The 21188-nt window shown below is 39.7% G+C and overlaps 1 protein-coding gene across 6 annotated transcripts; it reads right to left on the bottom strand.

Annotated features, from left to right (window-relative positions):
• Positions 1-873: 873 nt before the first annotated feature.
• On the bottom strand, positions 874-21118 carry CTCFL (CCCTC-binding factor like). Of its 6 annotated transcripts, none has more exons than XM_027881256.1 (9): positions 21013-21118; positions 15810-15995; positions 8695-8865; positions 7951-8084; positions 6591-6711; positions 5853-6002; positions 4825-4985; positions 3208-3328; positions 874-1480 (listed from the first exon to the last, which is right to left on the bottom strand). In XM_027881256.1, the coding sequence occupies exons 2-9, from the start codon at positions 15970-15972 to the stop codon at positions 1284-1286; spliced, it is 1218 nt and encodes a 405-aa protein (XP_027737057.1). In that variant the 5' UTR covers positions 15973-15995; positions 21013-21118; the 3' UTR covers positions 874-1283. The 6 variants fall into 6 exon arrangements, with proteins under 6 accessions (XP_027737057.1, XP_027737056.1, XP_027737055.1 ...); XM_027881255.1 differs by lacking the exon at positions 21013-21118 and adding an exon at positions 16280-16595; XM_027881254.1 differs by lacking the exon at positions 21013-21118 and adding an exon at positions 10479-10731 and having other exon boundaries at positions 15810-15945.
• Positions 21119-21188: the final 70 nt, after the last annotated feature.

Genomic DNA, 21188 nt, shown 5'->3' with positions numbered 1-21188 from the left:
CTAACTTAAAGTATTTCAAAAATTGGTTTCTACTCAGAATATGTATTGCCTTAAAAGATATTAATACATGCATACTGGTCTGAATATACGAATAATATAATTAAATCTTTGCAAAACACCAACCTGAATAATGACAAAAATATTTGCATAGTTATGCAAATCCTTAATCGAGAAGAACAATCACTGTTTGCTGCCATAAAGCACAAGACCACTAGGAATGACTCCTGAAGATGTCAAACCATTCTTTCTTGATTCCCAAAAGGATGCATTTCCAGCTTCTAACTACTGAAGAAAATAATTTTGCAAGTTCAGATATAAATGTATCTTTTATTACTATTCATACTCCACTTCACGTAGTCTGATTCTGTGCCGACTTATAAGAATGAGTCAGCTTAGCTATTAACAACTATTAAATGAACAATATATATTCATAACATTCATCAAGTAATTTAAACACCTCTGCTGCTTAGATTTTATAACAACAATGGAAACAGTACAACAAGAATAAAGCCAACACTATTATTTAATCAATTATCATGGACAAAAGCATTCTTCAGTCTTGTCACTGGTAAGAACAAATGAGCTTACTAAAACTTTACCATTGTGAAAATAGACACAAACCAATAAATATGAACCTCATAACTCAAATAACTGTCATGGAAGGACAAAGCCAGTGACTAATTTTGATGAATTCAAGCACTCTGACTTCTCAGTGTTTGCCAAACACTACAAAACTGAATGAGGTTTCTGTCACCAAAATGGTAATTCCTGTCCATGTATTTTTCACAAAAATGCTTTTTCACAAAATTGTGTTTTAGCATCACGAATTCTATTGGAAACCAAAGTGTTTGCAGAAAGGAGGTTTAGTAAATGCTCCTTGCATTAAAAAATCATTGCCTTTCATGTGCTCACCCCAGCAAAGCACAAACCATCTGAAGTTCATGCAGCTCTCAGTGCTCTGGAGCTACTGAGGCAGAACTTTGCCTCAAAACAGTCTACAATTCTGTGAGTAAGGTTGGAGAAAAATGAAATGCAAGGTGAAACAAAACTATCCATTTTTTAATAAATTACTCTGAAATTATTTTTTTTTCATTGTTATCATATTTATGTAATAAACCAGGTAAAAATTCCCTATAATTTTCACACTTTGGCAGTGGTACTTAGGCTACACAGCAGAAATTACAGCAAGAAGAAATATGAGCGCAGAGAGGCTTCAACAGCTTTCAACCAGCACCTTTTCCAACTTTTTAACTGGAGGTAGTTCAACACTTTGAAACGATCAGTTACAACCATTGAGAACGAGCAAGACCAGTCAGTTTGTGAGTTATCTGTCCATCGTGTTGAGAAGCCATTTCACAGGTCGCTTCTGTTTTGTCTTCTCTCAGAGTTGCTGTTTCTATCCCATCTAAAACAGGAACAATCTCACTGGCACAATGTTCATTTTTCACAGTAGAAATATCTTGGAATGATTTCAGGGCAACTTTGAGGAAAAAAAAAAAATTAAATATTGTGATGATTAACTGGAAAGACAAGTAAATATTTCAATAAATTTAACAAATATGCAGTTTAATTTAGCGGAGAAAATACTGCCAATACGTACCAACATCTTTTACACTTTATTTGGGGAATGAATCTATCTTATGTCAAATATTACATTACAAGCCATGTTACTGAGTATGGTATTCTCATCAGAGGAAAACGAAGCATTATTTAACTGGAAATTTAATTCTCATATACATCTTTTTGCTTTTTTATTAGTAACAGCATATCACTGACAGCACCAGTCTCACAAGTTATCTTTTGTAAAGCCACAAAGAGGATCCCACAGATCCTTTCAAGTTATGCAGGAAGTGGACAGTGACACCCAAATATCTGAAACTTCACCTCTGGGGAAAAACCTTCTGAAACAGCACAGAAATTTCTAATATTTGTGTGAGTCAATTTATGAACTGGGTATTTGCATGAAAAACATCTAAAGATACATTACATAGCTCTAGAAAAAAATCAAGCTTTCAGATGAAGATATTTGCAAGATACCAAAAAGAAACTGTTTGCATGTAGGAAAACATTAATAAACAGCAAAATCTAATTACTGCAAAAACATAAACACTGCAGCTGTAACACTCCTCTCTAACCATACCATTACAGCCTCACCAGTGAAAACAGAAGTGTCAATGCTACTGTAAACTCAGCTGCGAATATATATTCATCAGATTCAGAAAAGCTCCAACATTTCTTCTTCTCACAATGTCAGATTTTCTCTCAGTGTCACTGGCCCCAGATCAGTGCAGATACCACCTGATATATGAAAAGGTAAGGTTTGGGGACACCCAGGCCAAAGATGTATCTGTATTCTTGTCTCTTACTCCATAAAAATCACATGAGAAATCCTATCAAGGAGACTATTATGGCTTTCAAACACCATGGGGGAAGCACAGGGGCAAATGATGGCTACTTTTTGGCCCTGGTGGCCCTGAAGGTGACCTTGGAAACACAGAACCAGCTCTCACCCTGCAACAGTGCAGAGACTGAAGTGACAGAATAAACACTCAGTGCTCCAGAGCAACCCACAAAGAGCAACACTAAGTAATTATGGGTGATTTTCTGACTTCACAGACGTGCGTGACCAAGGGCTCCATGAATGGGCCTGCTCATCTTTGCAGTGTGAGAGACGCCATTTAAATCAGTAACATTTTATTATTATTTGATCATTACCTGGTCTAAGTATGACAGAAAGGTGGTGAACAATTTCTTTATTAAGATGGGTTAGACCTTTTGTGGTCATAAGGCAATCTGAGCCCTGAAAGTGAAAAGTTTTTAATCTGGTCTGTATTAAAGCAGTGTATTATAAATCATGAGCTCTCAAGAAACCTCACTAGGGCTTAACTCAATGATGGGTCTCATTCTCATTTATAAAGGCAAAGGGAATTTGCAAAAGGGAAAAGAAAACCATATTTGTAAGCACTGCTAAGCAGGGAGTTTAGGAACTCGTTTGGAGCAGGGGAATGGCCCAGACTGGGCACCTGAGCAACGACTCAACACAGATGATAAGAATTTCTGACACACAAAAAAGCCTATTCTGAAGTATTCTTCCACTGTTAGCTTCACTATGAAACAGTAATTAAACAGCAGGGAAGACTCACTGCCTTGGCCTTTTAGTCTTGATTCTAATTTACATGATTAAATTCTAACTTACTCGCTGATTACCTTCTGACTTTACACGCTTGGGGTTCTCATGGATTTTATTTTTCCCCTTGCTTCTTTTTCTGGGTGCAGCAGTTTCCGCCCTCCCCAGTCCACAATTTTCAGCATGCTTACGCATATTTTTCTGTCAGCATAATGAAGAATACATATATGAATCAAATATTAATCTATGCAAGCAACTTAACACACAAAAAACAAATACAGCTCTAACAGACAAATTTTGGAATGCTAAGGGGAAGACTGACTCAGTTAACAACATTCATAAAACTCCTGAAGATTTTCCAGAGTATGTATTGAAATTCTGCTGTAAAGGAGCGTTGCCATTTGGTGGGTATAAAATAAAATTTATAATTTTCCGGTTCCCAGATAAGCAATAAAGTTTTACATGTAAAATCTGTACATTGAAAAAAGGTTGCACTTACTTTAAAGTGTGCACAGTTAACCCAAAATGAGAAGTATGTTCTCACTGCATAGGGTTTTGGAGTAGGCAGGGACACCTTCCACTATCCCAGGTTGTTCCAAGCCCCATCCAACCTGGCCTTGGACACTTCCAGGGATGGGGCAGCCACAGCTTCCCTGGGCAGCCTGTGCCAGGGCCTCACCACTCTCACAGTAAAGATTTTATTTTCTAATATCCAATCTCAGCCTACTCTCTGTCAGTTTAAAGCCATTCCCCCTTGTTCTGTCGCTACATGCCCTTGTAAATAGTCCCTTGTGCCAATATGATCTGCAATACTTGCTAAAGGTAACTCCACTGAGATCCCTTAAAAGGAAGTATCTTACCCTGCCCTTATCTATCTTTGCCCTTACCACATTTAGGGCATTTATAAACTGCAGGTTTAACACTACAGTCCTGGTGCTTCCTAAAGGGAAGAGTGAGAAGCTGCTTCCATCAACAGCTCTTGCTGCAGCACGAGCAAGTGAAGGGCTCCTCACCAGTATGGGTTTGTTTATGTGCAATTCAGCACAAAAATATCTGTAACATTACTACCCAGCTCTGTGACACATGTACAAACAACTCTCACAGGCACCAGAAAAGTGTTAGGGTGTTGCACAGACTCCTTATTTATCCTCCACTGTGAGCAGATGCTGAAGAACACACTGGGATACTGCTCTCCCTTGGAGAAGGTCAGAGGTTTTCCTCCTAACTTTAATAAGGATTGCTGAGAAAATAACCAGACCAGAGTAATGATACATTCCAACATATCAAGGCCAAAGCTATTCTAAATATCCTAAATGTACTCTTTAAAATAAAACTTTCAGTTCAGACTGAATTCATTCTGCGTCACTGCTGAAAATCACATTTCAGGCTCAAATCCCATATTTTGTTCTTATCAGGACATCACCAAAAGTGATTGCTCTTACTTTACACTTCTAAGCAGTTCATGCAAAAAAGATTTACCAAGAATACTTTTCTTGATAAAAAAGATTTCATTTTCACTGTTTATTTGTGAACAAATTATCCTGGAAATAAACATAACTACACTATTTTAGCCAGACCGCAGGCACAAAAGCTTTAATTCTCTTCAGGTAAATATAACCCCAAAGCCAACCACACCTTGCCTGCCAAACCACCAGCTGTGCAAGCAGGGAATTTGAGTTCTCAGGGAATTTAAATACCTGATTACATGTGTAGCTGCAATGAGCACATTTGAATCTTTTTCCTCCTCTGTGAGTCTTCTTGTGCTGAAGGAAAGCGTAGCGTTCGTGAAAAACGGCCTCACAGGCGCTGCACTTGATGGCCTCTTCCATGTAGGAGTGAAGATTGCGCAAGTGGACACCTGAGCAGTTATCCAAAACAAGTCCTTTTAATGGCAAACTTTTGATTTCCACAATTTTGAATAAAAGATGGACTGTTTATATCCCTGAGTAAGACATGACAGAACCTTCAGCGCTCTCTCCAGTAGATGTAAAATAGCCAAATAGGCAAATTAGTTTGAGATAACTAAAGTTGCAGCAAGGTGTTGTAACTTTCCATAGAAATAAAGCAATATAAGCCTAAATCCTGTTGATTTCAATGAAAATTGTTTAACAAACTACTTTCAAAAATTCCAGTAACTCCCTGCTTTAGTCTATACATAATTCGTTGAAAAATGTTACCCAAAGTAGTATTTACAATATAAAAGTGAACACTGCAAAAATACATGAACAAAGAAATTGTATGTATGCAAACAAGAATTCCACTCCTACCTTCAAATATTTACCATATTTCAATTGAATCTTTATTTCAAAACATAAATAGATTCTGAAGGCATTTTGTATGTCTAAGTATTTCTTTAACATAGCTTTTTCATATATTTCTGGAAACTTAAAATTTTATATAGGTTTTGTTATTACTGGTCAGGTCTACTGCTTCAAATATTTCTTATGAAAGGACAGAAGGTCACAGTGCCACAGGTACCAAGCAAAAGAAAAAGCTAAACCTTTGCTACTTTGCATTTTAAACAAATTAAAACATCAACCACAAGATGTCACCACATCTCCTTGCAGGAGGAACTTACCTGTAAAACATTAATACATTTTCCATAGCAGTATTTTGTGATGATACAAAGTGAAATATAACACATTTGGTGAAATTTTGTGAAGATGAGTTATTTCACCTTTACTTATCTCTATGTTTCATTTTCATTTTTTTCCTTTAAACTCACCCAAATCACTTTTTTGGGAAATAAGGGTACTGCAATGTGGACACTGGTGTTTTGGGACATTTTCTCCGTGCTTTTGTAACATGTGGATTTTCATGGTACCACTCTGAGTGAATCTGGCCCGGCAAACACAACATTCATAGCGTTTTTCCCCTATTAAAAAGATATTAAAACAAGTGCTCAGAAACTCTACTCATTTAAGTGCAAATTCCCACAGATCTCAACATGTTCTAACGCCAACAGTCTCCGGACCAACCAAAAGTTACTACTAGTTGACAATGCACAAAAGGCTAAATAAGTTTCCATAAGTTTAGATAACAGATTATAACACAAAATTTGGGCTTCCAGAATCTACAAGGCAAAAACTGTCTCAAGACATGAACCAATGAGGGATAAGTGGGGATATATGGAAGACTTGATTCAAACCACACAGTCACACTCTGAAACAAACTAAAACATTAATCATAACACCCATTACATATCACAACTGAGCTAAGTTAAACCCTGAAATACAGGATAGATACCAACTGCCCTCTCAGAAGACTTGCACATTACAGAGCTGTGACTGGAACACACTGCTTTCAATGTTTAAGCAATTTAATCCTTTTGACCAAATTAGTTGCTACCAGTCTGGGGCCACACAAATGTCCATGTTTTGAACAGACATTAAAAAACCTCCCATCAGACACACTCCATATAAAATCAACTAATCGAGAAATAAAAGTGACAACTTGATCCTACCTGTATGAGTTAACATGTGCCTTTTCAGTTTATAGGCATCTTTGCTGGCATAACTGCACAGGTCACAGGGATAGGGACGCTCTCCCGTGTGGGAACGAATGTGCCGTCTCATTTTGCTGGCCTAACATAAAAATCAGAGATTTGCTAAAGTAACACCTACATTAGAGACTTAATCAATTAAAATATAAGCAATGTTACACAATACACCCATTGCGATTTAAAATATTGCATTAATCCAAAAATTAGCACTCTCCTGTCCATGTTTCCCCCCCCCTCCTTTTTTCTTGCACAATCAGCCTGTTGTGGTTCTAGGTAACACTTGACTCTTTCCCAAATGATCTTATTTCCATATTTATTGTCCACATTAGAAGAAATTTTATAGTAAGAACACAAAAGCTACCATTTTATAAAGAGGATACCTACTACTGTCACGTTACTTGGACACACCGAACACAAAATTCTTTGAAAATACTCAGGAAAACCAATGAAAGACCAAACTCATTAACCAAAGTCTATTCACCTTTAAGTCCCAACGTTGCTAAGTTTAATTCATTCTACTTTTTTATACTGTTCTGAGCTGTTCTACATAAATATTGTAAATACGCAATTAGGAGTTACCAAATGTTCAATTCCTCCATTTCTAAACATATTTAAGGAATTCACTGACAGATCCATTCAAACCTACAACACTCTTCAAATAAAATTAAACATGACTGCCAACCTTTGCTATACAAAAGTCAAATAATTTGCATGGTAGTACTAGAGAGCTCCTTCAGCTTTCCTCTTTCAGGTAAAGCTCACAGGAATGAGAGTCCTGGAAGAGCAATGAGTGCTGAATACTTCCTTATTGAAACAAGGGAAAGAGTAGAATAATTCAAAATAAACTGTCAGGGTTTTTAAAGATGTAAGCTACCCAAAGTCTAATTAATAAGGTAAAGTGTGTGGAATAAAGTTAAGGCTTGCTTACAGCTTCAGATCTGGACACAGTATATAAAAAATTCAGGTATTGTATATCCACTAAACTGTGACAGTGATTCAATCATAGCTGACTGTGACTGTGATTCAATCACAGGTGCATTTCTGAAATCCTGTTTTTTCCAAGTGAACCCTTAAGCAGACTCTCAGTTTTTTATTTCTTGATTAAGAAAATTTCAGTTCTGGAAAGAAAACCAAACATCATCAAGTACATAAACATAATACATGAGCTTTATTTTAGACATCAGCTAGCATTGTCCTACAGTATGAAGTGTAAATGAGGAGGACCAAATTCACACAAACACACTGTCTGGCAGCAGTTTTAGCATCATAAAAAAGAAAATGCTCTTAAACTAGTTTTAAAAAGCTAAATGATTGTACTTACTTCTACACTGCAGTATTCACATACTGTGCACTTGAAAGGTTTTTCTAAGGTGTGTTTGTACCGCCTGTGTCGTGATAGCTCACCCCTGGTCACAAACGCTGTATCACACTCACTGCATTTATGGGGTTTGGTCCCTGCAAGAACACATCATTAGAATTTTATTTAACATCAACATGCACAATTTTTTAATAGAACCTTTCCTGATATTCTGATGTTTTATATACAGTAAATCATAGAACGGTTTGGGTTGGAAGGGACCTTAAAGACCATCTTGTTCCAAATCCCCTTCACTAGATCAGGTTGCTCAATCCAAGCAGACCTTGAACGTTTCCAGGGATGGGGCATCCACAGGTTCTCTGGACCTCGCCCTTCTCACAGTAGAGAATTTCTTCCATATATATGAACACTATAAGTTTGTAATAAACAGAATTTATCACTTTGCTTCACATGTTTATACAGCAAAATGAAAATACCACAGAAAATTCTACTATGCATAGAGGAATCAGGTACAACTGAAGTCACTATTCACTTGCCAAAAATTTTTAGAATGATATTTAATAAAATAAATAAACACATACACGGAGATTACTAACAACAGACAATGTCTTTTCAGTGTGGAACTCCAAACAAAACCAGAGAAACTTCTGAGCACAAAATGATCACAGCTCTAAGGCAAAGTCATTTGCCTGTTAATTCAATTTTGCAGACAGTGTGTAAAATGAAGTATTTTCAAGCGTTAGACACCTGTGTGTGTGTTCACATGGTTGTGCAGCAGAGTTGCTGTACGAAAAGCCTTCGGGCAGAGGTGACACAAGTAACGTTTCTCATCAGAATGGGTTTTCAAGTGACGCTTCAGATTTGACAATCTGGCTGAGGTGAATGTGCAGAAACAACAGCTGAAACCTTCTTTTTCTCCTGTTGGAACAAAGACACATTTAGACTGTACAAGCCACAAAATAATGACTTTACATTTTCAAAAAATAGTACCAATTTCAACAGAGTTTCTCTACTTTGGGTAAAAATACTTCATACTTCTACATCAAAGGACTTAAGACTTCAGTGATTTGCCCCAAAAATAGTGCTTTATGTTAGTGTTACAGTTTAGATTCTAATCTCAGAAAACCTAACTTCTACTCTAGCTCTCACCTCCGAGACATGATGAGACTTCTTCTCTCAATACCATCATTAAGACATGGTTCATCAAGGCACTTACAACCTGTGCAACACACTTCTTGATGACAACTGTGTAATTAGTACTAAGGAAGTTTATTCAAAGATTTGGAAATGGCAGCTTAAGCTATTCTCAGCTTTCTGGTAGTCCTGAATCTGTAAAGTGTATATAAAAAAATCATGATGTAAAAGCCTCTTTAGGATTACCAGTTGAACTTGAGGAAAAAAAAAAACAAATCAATTTCTCGAGGAAGTCACAGAATAAAGTTCGTGTCACAACAGAAATTAATTTCTTTTGAGAGTAACAAGTTAAGATTAAATGTGCAACACTTTCAGTTATGAAAAAGATTTGAAACTGTGAAATGGCAAATACGTCATATTTGAGAAGTCTTTCCAGAACAGTTGTCTCAGCTCCCAAGCGCACTCTCTGTAATGCTTTTCATGCTGAGACCAAAATGCATTTTATACAATGCTTTATACCACACAGAGATGTGCAGATAACACTTCACTTCAGTAACAGCAAACAAAACCACTTTATTGTCATTTATTCATTGTGGATTCATGCCCACACAAAAGAACATTGTTAGCTTTGTTAAAGCTGCTCAAATGCGTTTCCTATAAGGGCTGTAACTAAAACAAGGGACATTAACAATTTGTACAACTTCCATAAACAACCTCAGCCAAGACACCTTAACATCCAGATACTACAACACACACATTTACAGACTCAACATCACTGATGTCATCCAACTTTTATAGCACACACACATAGTTTCTATGGAAACAGATGCTTATCTGTTCCCTTCCAAGTCAGTTCTTAACTTCTGCAACGTACTTTCACATTTCTAAAATCTTAAATCAGCCATTTTCTGTCACTTTTATTTAGGTTCTGGGAAAGACTTTGCTGACAAGTATTGTCTGATACTTGCCCACCACTCCTCTGCCAGCAACGTGGAACAATTCTAAGCTCATCCATAAACCCTCAAAAAAAGCTCATTTTCAAGCTGAATGAGTGAATTAAGAGACTAAATAAATCACTAGGTTTACTCAAAGGCATTTATACAATATTAACTTTGAAATCTCCCCGAAGGTTTCAAACACCACATACTGCTCAAAAGACCATTAATTTCTAAATGCCATCCAAAATGTCTCTCCTGACATCAGCCTGAACGAGATCTTCCAACGCTTAAGGCTGAAAGTATTATTTCTTCTTCCAAATTTCCACAGAATTTTAAGACTTAACCTAACCTAAAGTTAACAATTACCACAGTATTAAATATAAAATTTCAGCCTCACTTCAAAATCTTACCCAACATACACTATCTAAAAATGAACTACAAATTTTATTATCTTTTTACCTTTTTTCTGACGTGGTGCACAAGCTTGAAATTTTAGATTCTTGGAATTTTTTACAACTGTTTGTTCTGATGCAGTTGCATGTTCCTGCTCTTTACTTCCATTACATAACTCTGACAAATTTTCACCAGCTTTGCAGCTTTGGCTCTTTGTTTCCCCAACTGTGGGAAAAAGTTTCTTTCCCTCTCCCTCTTCAGATGGGCTCAGCTGCTGGATGTTATTTTCATACGCCATGGCATCATTATCTCTGTCAATCTAATTTAAAAAAAAAAAAGTTTTACAACTTTCTCAATCAAGGGCAGTCACTAGCGGCAAATCAACTGAGCAGTCAACAAACGACAAGCTACTAATTCGTCTTGATTTTCAGTCTTAAATGTGGTGGACAAAACTGCAACAAAAAATTTGCATTTAGCACACAGGAGATTATCTAGGAAGTCAAAAATTACTAAAATTGAGCTCTACCTCTTCAAAATTTTATGTGACATTTCAGAGCATCATGTTAAGATTATACCATTGAGAATACAAACCTCTGCATCTTCATTTTTCAAAAAGATTTTAAAATTCACTTCAGTACATTTACCTTTTAAAAGAAAACAAGAAGTATGCTCTCGGTTTTTTATCAAATACAGGACTCCTGCAGCCTAATTGTAATGCTTTCTTTGTCATAAGGCAATTAACAGGATTTTGATACTTCTTGCATTAGCTAAATTAAATATGACCTACCTCAGAAGTTATCTAGTAGTGCATGAATTTTAAAAGAAAAAAATAGTATTTTATTATAAAACCAATAGCTGGCACAGAATAAATAGCAGTGTTTGCATGTCCTTCTAATAAAATTCATTTCAATATTACACACCCAGCTTTAACAACGACACTGCAGTACTGAACTAACTGAATTATAGAGAAGGGAAATTGTGTAATGCTACTTAAGAGAGGCCGTCAAACCAAACAGTACCGAAACGCAGCACTGAATTAAAAACTTGTCTGAATTTCAACAAGTTAGTCATCTAGAAAACTTAAAGTTTTAGTTTGTCTTTTTAAAAAAATGGGACGAGACTATAAAAAGCTGTTCAAAGGACTGGATACTTAGAACCTAATCGGCGCGATAGTAGGAGCTAACAGGTAAACGTATCTCCACTTGTACCTCCATCAGGAGCACGTCTGGTGGTTTCTCAGTTGCCTTGCTTTCTGAACTCTTTTCTTGCCCTTCTTCTTGCAGGACATGAATCTGTGCCTGCTCTAGGTCATAGAACACGCAGATCCCTTCCCGCAGAGTCAGAGCCATGCCCTGGGACACGCCGTGCACCGCGGCCTCTCCCTGCCCCTGCCTCGGCACCACCACTGCCCCGGCCAGCGCTGCCATGGGCAGGGGCCTGCGGGGCTCCCTCCTCGTCCTCCTCCTCCGCCTCCACACACTCTGTGAGCAGGGCCGGTGTTTTTCACCCTCCTCAGGAGACAGGGACCGCTCTGGGGGACAGGAGCCCCCGCCCGCACTCGGGTCACGGGCACCGCTCTGCTCCTCCGCTCGGCTTTGCCCGGCCCCACCGCGCTCTTCTCCGCTGCCGTCGTTGGTTCCCCCGCAGCCCTAAGGCCTCGCACGATGCTGAGCGAACTTGTTCGAAAGGCGACGTTAAACACGAGGGCAAACCACGGGCGTTCGGGACAGGCCGCCGCCCTGCCTCGCACCGCGGACCCCTCACGCTGCCCGCCCCGCTCCCCGCCTCTCGCAGCCTCGGGCCAGCCCTCACGCCCTCGGCTTGTGCTGCTGCTCTTCGTGCGGAGGAGAGGAGCTCCCCCGACACAAGGCACCTCACGGCCCGCCACGGGCGGTGCCCCCTCCCGCCCTCCGCCCTCCACCTCCACCTCCACCTCCACCTCCACAACGGAGAAGGGGCCCAGCAGCCCGTTGAACACCTCGGCGTGGCTGCCCTGCCCTCCCTGCGCCGCGCCCTCAGCTGCAGGGGGAAGCACCTCCTGTGTGGGACAGCTGGTTCTCACCTCTAATTTACCACCAGGCACAAAACCCTGACGTGGGTGAACCGGCAGAGCTTCTCCCGTCCGTGCATGGGGTGCTCGGTGCTCAGCAAAGAGCCCGTCCCCTCCTAACGAGAGCACAGCAGGGCCTGTAGGAGCAGCTGCCATTTTGCCGCCCTCGAGCTCTAAATGAAGATCTCTCGGTCTTAATTGCAGGCCCTTAACCTCCTGCTCCCTCTTGGCTGGAGACCACGGGGCTGAGCTCAGCTGGTTTCCCCACTTGCAGAATCTCTGGAGTGCTTCCCATGTTTCCCTGACGGAAACCCTTCAGCCGGGTGCCGTGGAGCTGAGTGGTGCTGAAGGGCTGCCTGACGCCGCTGCCGCGGCGGCTCCCACCCGGGAGCTGAAGTGTTGTACAAAACTGGCTGAAGTGGGCTTGCAGAGCCAGTGGAGCGATATATAAGCATCATTTCACTGTACTTTAGGCCAGGATTGGGTATTCAGTGAGAGCAAGTTCAAAAGAGTTCTCCAAAGGCATTGTAAAAAATGTCTTTGAGGTAAACTTGCACAATTTGAGAGACTTAATGTTTAATCTTGTGTGCCCTTCTAGACTAGCAATTTCCAACCATCAAATGTTTTAGAAGGCCCATTTACTATGAATACTCTATTACAGTGGAAAGGACAGATTTGGAGCTTTAGCTCTAAGTATTAGCTCAGTGTGTTGCAGGGTATAGTACATTGCAAAGGGACTGCAGCCCAGTGTGGTCCAGATCCTGTTAAACTGAATTACTGAACACTAATCAAAGCCTCAAACCCACTGATGACATTTCTCGCCTGTGGAAGTAACCCAGTAAAACTGGCATTTGTGAAATATCCATAGCACAAAAGCAGCACGCGCCACTGGCCTTTCAAGCTGTACCCTCAGATGAGGTGGGGTCATGCCCAAAGCCCATTGTATTTTGTGTTTCTGAGCACAGTTAACACCGCTGGGTACCCGGGAACCACACATTCCCTTTCCCATGGAATTTGTCAGGGTCATTATTGCTATTTCTGTGTAGTGGGTACCTGGGCTATATAGCACCATTGGAAAAGCCAGTGAGTCTAATTCCCACAAAGGATGTAGCTGTGAAAAGTACATTAGTGGGGCCACTGTAACTAGTTGTAAGAATGAAAAATTAAAATCTTCACATCTTGAAAAAGCATGATTTTAGGTCGTTGGACTATATCCTCAGAGACAGGAACTGAAAATCCCATAAATACCCTTGACAACAACTACTCCTATCCACTGCAGAATCTTAAATGCAGAAATAATACCAAATTTTTTACATTTGACATCTGCAAGTTAGTCATAACTATTCTGCTACTTGTAATCAACACAATTCCAAAGCAATTATTTGAGGTTGAATATGTGTTCCAGCAATGTAGAGCTGATATTTTAGTTAGACACCACATTATTCATCATCCACGAATCTGTGGGCTCTCAAAACTAAAGAACATGATGCAGAGTAAATAATATATTCACATAATTATGCTGCCAGTAACTGTGGCCAGAGACTTTACTTCTCACACATTTCTGAATCTTTTCAAGTTGCTACATATATTGTGCAATTATTATAGTTGAAGGGCACTGTAGGAAAAAAGTTGTTATAATAATACACCCTCCTTTAGGTAATTTTAATGAGGTTTTCTGCACTTCAACAGTCATCAGCTTCCAAGAGCTGTCCTGCCTTGCACTTCTGCATTATTAATACCAGCACCATCCGTGCAGCTACACTAAAGGTCTTATCATTATTTCCATTATTAACTGGTATTTCCAAGGATTTATAACTCAAACACAGAATAGCCCTTCAGGTTTTGTTTTTTTTGGTTGAATTTAAAGGAGTCACTTGGATCAGCAAGCTGCAAATTCAACCAGTTTCTGATTAGGTTTTGACACACTAGAGGTTAACAGCTCCATAATGGCCATTATGGTCTGCTGTGTGTACAGTCTCCAGTTACCACTGCTGCTGCATCGTCTATCTCTAGCTGCAATCAAGCTTCTACCCACTCCTCTGGGAGTCTGGTTCTTTCTAACACATCAACAGTCTGCCTGAAAAATCTATCACGAAAAGAATAGAGAGCCATTTTATTTTTAAAGTAATAATTGCACTTCGGGGGGTAAACATTCAGTATGAGTTATTGTTTGTTAGGAGTAGCTTATGAGGAATATAAGGAATTTAATGTAGGCACATTTTCTTGTGCTAAAGTAATGTTGCATAAAGAAACAAAATTCAGCCACAAAATTGCAGATAAATTGCTGATAAGGATCTGCCAGTGCATGAAAATGAATACATGGACAACTGAAATCCTCAATCAGCAGAGTAAATTCTACCCTTGACTGCACTAAGGAAACACAGCGAACTTTGTTCTGATCTGTGGTTTTCTACTCAAGTATAAACAGTGTGGCTGATTTTTGAAAAGAGTAAAATATTGGGTTATCTGTTCAGATTACCAGTCTTAAATTTGAATAACGCCTTTTATAATATTTAAGACATTTAATGCTTGATAGGTGGAGCTTTTTGAAATGCTCCATTAGCATGTACATAAAGCATATTTGACCTTGAAGGTAGTTCGAAGTTTCCTTTCCTTACAGTGTTTTAGAAAATCACTTTGGATGACTGCAGAGGCTGTTTAACAAGCCTCTGCTGAGATGCTTTGCACCTCCATCACAGGTTCTAAACTGCAGAGCTCTGATGCCAATGGAAGGATTGCCATCAATTTAACTGGGTTTGGAATTAGGCCCAGAATAGATAACTATGAGAAGAAATGACGGTGTGATTTATTTACACGTTTTTGACCTGTCCACAAAATGCAGAGTAAATCAAGACTGCTGTAGTGCAGTTGGAAGAGAAAAGGAAAAAAATAAAAAGGAAAAAAAAGAGGGAGACCAAAGCAAAAAAACCCCTGAAACAAATAGGCCCCAGTTTAACCTCCAATGCTCGTAATTGTTTCATTTATGATACTGTGTCATGTGGTTGAAAACTCCATTCTTCTGCAGAACATGACTCCTGTTAGTCTACGAGAAAACCCAGCCTTTGTTGTGACTTATTTTGACAGCTTTAATACCATTTTCCACCTGGCATCTGGAAAGTTTTCCATTTTCACTTTCCTCCAATGTCTCACTTTTGTTTCCAAGTCTATGTCGTGTTCGCACCGCACCTGTCAGAGCGGTGTCTGTGCCTTAACACCGCTCTGCAAACACACACGCCTTTGCTTTGCTCTTACACCAGGGACAATCACTACCTTCATCACCTGTTTTGCAGTGAGATATTGCCCCTCTTAATAATGACAGCAGGAGATAACCTCCTTCACACCATCACCTGTTTCAGAGAAAGGGAGTTTACTTTTATCATCTTCTAATTCATCTGGTTCCTTTAAACACTGTTCGGTTCTTGAAGCTGTAGTCACTAAATGGTTGAAATATTTTCTGATGCTGTTGTCAGCTTGTGCCTTTTGTGTCCCACTTTCACAGAGATGAAGCATTTCTTCAGAGACCACCAAATACCCTAATTAAAAAACAAAACAAAACCAAAACCATGCAACGTTTCAGCTAATGAGTGAGATTAAAAAAAGAAAGTTAGATTCTTTTGGGTGCTATTCTAAGCAACTCAACTGAAAGTTGCAGATTCAGAATTAACTCAGTGCTTCAGTGCTGGCCTGGAAGATTCTCAGGAGAAAATATACAGTCTGATCACTTGAAAAGAAGGACAGTATTAAAATATTTTAGATTTTTTTTTTTTTATTTTGTTCTGTTTGTTTATTTGATTGTTTTTTGGTTTTCCCCCCATATCTCTGGTTCTGAGGTGGGAGCTGCAGTTTATTCTAGAAGACATGATTTAGGATTCGGATCTGACTTAGATTTCTTGTTTGCCCCAAAAAACACAATTCTCTTCTCCCCATCTCTACAGTCATATAAAAGCTACTCAGACCTCAGACCCAGGAACACCAGAACATACAGTCCTACTTGTTTCCTTATTCCCCAGAGCAAAGGGAAGATGGAAGCATTGCAAAGCAAAGACAGATGGAAATCATCACGGAGGGTATTGATTGACTGGTGTCTAGGCAGGCTATAAATTACCACTTTTCAGTGCAAAGAGGAGAGTGAGGAGAGCTGCAGAGCTGTCTGGGGCACAGTGCTGGGACTGTTCATGAACAATCAGCTAAATATTTGCTTTCCCCAGGCATGGGGAAGGCTGGGCTTTGCTCTACCTCCAATCCTCATCTTGGCTTTGAGAAGACAAATCATCTCTTTAAACAGGAGTGAATTCTTGTAGCAGAACCAAACCAACTTAAGTTAAAAGACTTAATGCTTTCAAGTGTTGTCTATGTGCTTGAAATCCCGCTCCAGACTGTAAATTATTATAATTATATAGCATGACAAAAAAACCAAGACATAATAGTGTACAGATGTGGGATATATAAAAGGGAAGTATTTAACATAAGCTTACTGGAGCTGAAAGTACCAGGGATGATTGATTGTTCAGACACAAGCCAGGGAAGTGGTCTAAAAATTATTAACCATAATTGTAATTTGTCTGTTAACTGTTTCATCCAACATTATGATATATTTAGAAACATGCCATCCAGTAATGCACAGTTTGCTGCTTGTGGCAAACAGCAGAGCTGCGTGCCTGGGTCTGTTTGGAAGAAGGGTGTTTATTGGGAAGGACATTACTTCTTCCATTTCAAAAGAAATTAGTGTGGTTATGCAGTTAAGTACACCTCAGTGATTTCCACTGTTTTTACAGAATACTCTTTAATCCAAGAGATAGCAAAGAAAGTTTTAAAGACAACTCCCCTTAGTTAGTTATTAAAGGTTTCTGTTGCTGTTTGTGCAAGGGTCAAAGAATTAAAAGCTTAAAAAGGCAGAAAGTTTTCCTGTTGTTTTGACTAAATGGGGGGAAACGTGCTAGAGCTGTGCAGAATTTGATTGCCAAACACAGAGAGAAGATACACAGTGAGAAAGGATAGTAAAGGTTTAACCCAGCTGATGTAAGAAACAAACTCCAAGGATGCCCATGTTTCCTTCTTTTATCGCATTGTTAATCTTTAATCAGAAAAACAGTTCAGAGAACAGCTCTTTGTGCACAGATGAACAGACACCAAAAGTAGGAAGTTAATAGGATCACAGAGAAGGGGACTCTTGAATCATTGTCCTAATGAATCTAGGAGTGAGATGTACAACCCAAAGGAGTTCAAATTCTGCTTCCACGTGGAAATGCAGCAAGTACACATTAAACCTTGCAGAATCAGCAGTGAGGAGGTGGTTGGTGGGTTCAGGAGAGCAGTGGGTTCCCATGCACTTTTTTCCCAGCTCAGATAACAAATTGTCTTGGGTGGTGAACTTTCTAAGGAGTCCAAATCAAGCTTCTTAATTCAAAAATCTAAAGAAATCAAGAAAATTTAAGGGCCTATTTAAAGACGTGTATATTAGTCTCACTTCTGAACGGTGGGTGATTTAGTCTTTGATATTTATCGGTGGAGATACCTTAAATCTTAGTCTTCTGCACTGCTGCAATGTCAAATCTTCACTTAAATGCCTCTCCATCAGGAACTGGTAAAAGAAACATGGTATAGCAGGCTTAGTTTTACATATTTTTTTCTCCTGTAGTAAGAAACCCAGTCATCCTTTCAGTCCTTGCAGTCTTTTTAAACAGCAGGATGAGGCAGTGCCTAGAAAGCAAACGAGAATAGCTAAGTGACAGTTTTGTGAATCATGCTTATTGTTCTGTTCAGAGCTGCCTCTACAAACAAAGTCTCTTGATCTGTCATTCATAGCCTTCTTTCGTTTAAGATCTCCTGGGCAGAGCCCAGTTGTGCTTCACCCAAAATAATAAGGCCTTAGAGCTGTTGCAGAGGAAATACCTGAACTCTACAAGGTTAAAAAGTGGGTGGGTTTTTTTAATATTTTTTTGAAGAATGCAAGTTGGTTGCTATTAATTTGTACATACATACATGCTTATGTATCATTCTGAGTCAGTAAATTTGGAGACAGTCACAGTTGGTCACTCAACAGGCACAGGTACAGCAGTCAGAATTCTGTCTTCCTGAAAGCATAAGAAAAAAGTGTGATCTCCAGGGTCCAGTTGAACCCTTGATCTCTTTACTGAGTGTTGTTTGCAGCAATAATCATCGTGGCACTTGTCTCATAGGAACCATTACAGTGACCAAGCAAAAGTGCTTTTGGAAAAAAATCCCGTTGTTGTCCACCAGTGTTGCCTTGTTCCTATTAGAATGGTGCTGTGCAGAAGTGTGCAGTGTGTAGGATTGCACCAAACCTGTTAACACTTACATAAGAGTTTTCCAGTAAACACGGGCTCTGATACAGGGATTATTGGGTTTTTTTGCAATGTTGATTTTCCTCCAGCTGCCAGGTTCAAGAACCAAAAGGTATGTAGTGCTTGACATAGGCACATTTGCCTTCTGACCTTTTGATGTAGTTTGGCTTTCATTTCTGCACAATCAGCTTTTCTATCCTGTTTGGCTTCCAGTGGTATATAATGCTTGAAATATTAATCAAAGCTATTTTCCTGGGGAAAAAGGTATGGAACAAATCTCACTTGAAACAGAAAATACAGTTAAGCCCATGTTGCTGCTGTTGTGTTCGCATTAAAGGAGAAACCAGGTTACAGTATATGTTTTTAATTTCAAATAAGAACATACTATTTGTATTACTGTAACCTAGAGAGGACCCAGCAGGGACTATCTGTGGCACAGACATAAAAATAAAAAGAGATAATTATCATGTCTAATTAGGTTTTAAACTCTTCTAACTGGGAACTACCAGCCAAACTAGGAGAATGCATAAGAACGGGGAGAAATTGGCATTATCACTCCTTCCATGGAGATGATAAAGGCTTAGTTACATGTCCAAAATCAAATAGGAAATCCACGAGAGAGGAAGAAACAGAACCTAAACCTTCAGGGTCTGCACCAACACTTACTGGTTAAAGCCATCCTTTAAGGAAGTCAGCTCCTGAAGGACATACAGAACTGTGACCAGGGGGACAGGCTGCATGTAACAGGGGACAAAAACACTGAGAGAGAACAAAGGTAAGTGGAAGCATTTAAAGAAAGGAGAAAAAGCACATTGCACAGGTAGAGCTGGGTAGCCCTGAAATGACAAGTGCTGACAGAGTGCTGCTAGCAAACAAAGGATCACAGGGAATAATGAACAACATGCAAGAAGAAGGAGCAAGAGGTTGTGCTATCCTAGAAAAATTGAACAAACTTAGATTCTAATAGGTGCTCCTTAGGCCTGAGGAGGTGAAGTCTCTGTAAAAGGGCAGAGTTAGCAGAACCCTGGTTATCCACAGGAAGACAGAAGCTCTTGAAGAGCCTGTGTACAAGGATTTGTTGGTTACCTGTTCCCCAGGTAGGAAGCAGGGAGCCCTTGACAGCTGCAAACACACACCTGTGTGGTAAACAGATTTCACTCCAGCAAGGGTCACCGTTTTTATTTGCAAACTGAATCTCTGAGCCATCTGGGCTTTGTGTGACTGAGCAGAGCAGATGCTGCACAGGTGAAGGGAAACACAAACCCTCTACTGACTGTTTTCCACAGTGTTTTGTATAGTTTGTCCCCTTCTCTCCTAGCTGTTGTTCTGCTGTTCATTCACCCAAAAAATTGCAGTAACTGTGCAAAAATCATAATTATGTTCTGGCTACTGTACAGTCAGTCAAAGTCTTGGTGGGACCAAATTCTCTGTATGACTCTTAGACTTTCTGCAGTAGATTAGAAGAGCTCCCAAGCTGACAGGATTCCACATAGCTGGCCACTGGTCAGGTGCCAGTGGCTACAGAGCCCATTACTCATATATTCACACTGATAGGAGTTTTATGAAAGAATGGACAGTATTCCTTACATAAGGCATTGCTTGGAAGTGTCAAGGTGCCCCTCTAGCAAGACTCGAGTTCTTATTTCTTACAGCAAAAAATAGAAGAGAGACCCCACCTCCCCTCATGACTATAACAATGTCTCAGAGCCTGTAAAAGCGAGCTTAAAAATAAAGTAATAATAATAACAACAATAATACCTATTTTATCTGCCAAAGAAGAAGAATAACAAGCATGTGTCAACTGTGGTATAATGTCAGCAATGTCATGTACTGTGGCACACCAGGACTTTCCCTTAAATACAGCTCAGGAAGGATTGAGCACTTTGGCTGATACTAAACTAAGCATCAGAGGTTGGTGACTTTCTTCAGAGACCTTAAACATGCACCAGTGCATGTTCCTGGCTGCCAGCATTCACTTCCATTTGTTTGAAAAATGTTAGCATGTCTGTGGTCAAGCTGAAAATGCTGGACAGGCAGCAGTATAGTCAGGATAAATCTGTGTATTCTTTTCTGCTTTTCCATTCCTCTGCCATCAGAGCAAGGCACTTAACTTTGAACACAGCCAAAAAAGTTACATCACAAACATTATTATATCTTACAGCCTGCCCCAGACAAATGCTGTATCATTTGGGGTTGGAAAGGAAGAGGTAAGAAGGAAAGTGCTGTGCTCCCAGTTTGCTGGTACCTGTTGTGCCTGCTCCCAGAGGCTCAGTCTCACGGTTCACGTGGCACACGAGGAGGGGAGTGTGCAGCACGTGTGGCAGAGCCCCCAGACCTCCTGCAGATGGGTCAGTGCCAAAGAACTGCCTGCAAGGAAAGGGGCTGTGAGGCGGAAATATCGCACAGGGCTGTGCGGGGCCT

This window comes from Empidonax traillii, unplaced genomic scaffold (assembly GCF_003031625.1).
Source record: "Empidonax traillii isolate 1590-97213 ecotype Southwest subspecies unplaced genomic scaffold, ASM303162v1 scaffold86:size2944007, whole genome shotgun sequence".
NCBI lineage: Eukaryota > Metazoa > Chordata > Aves > Passeriformes > Tyrannidae > Empidonax > Empidonax traillii.
The sequence above is the reverse complement of the archived record's forward strand: the minus strand, read 5'-3'. Positions and strand labels throughout refer to the sequence as shown.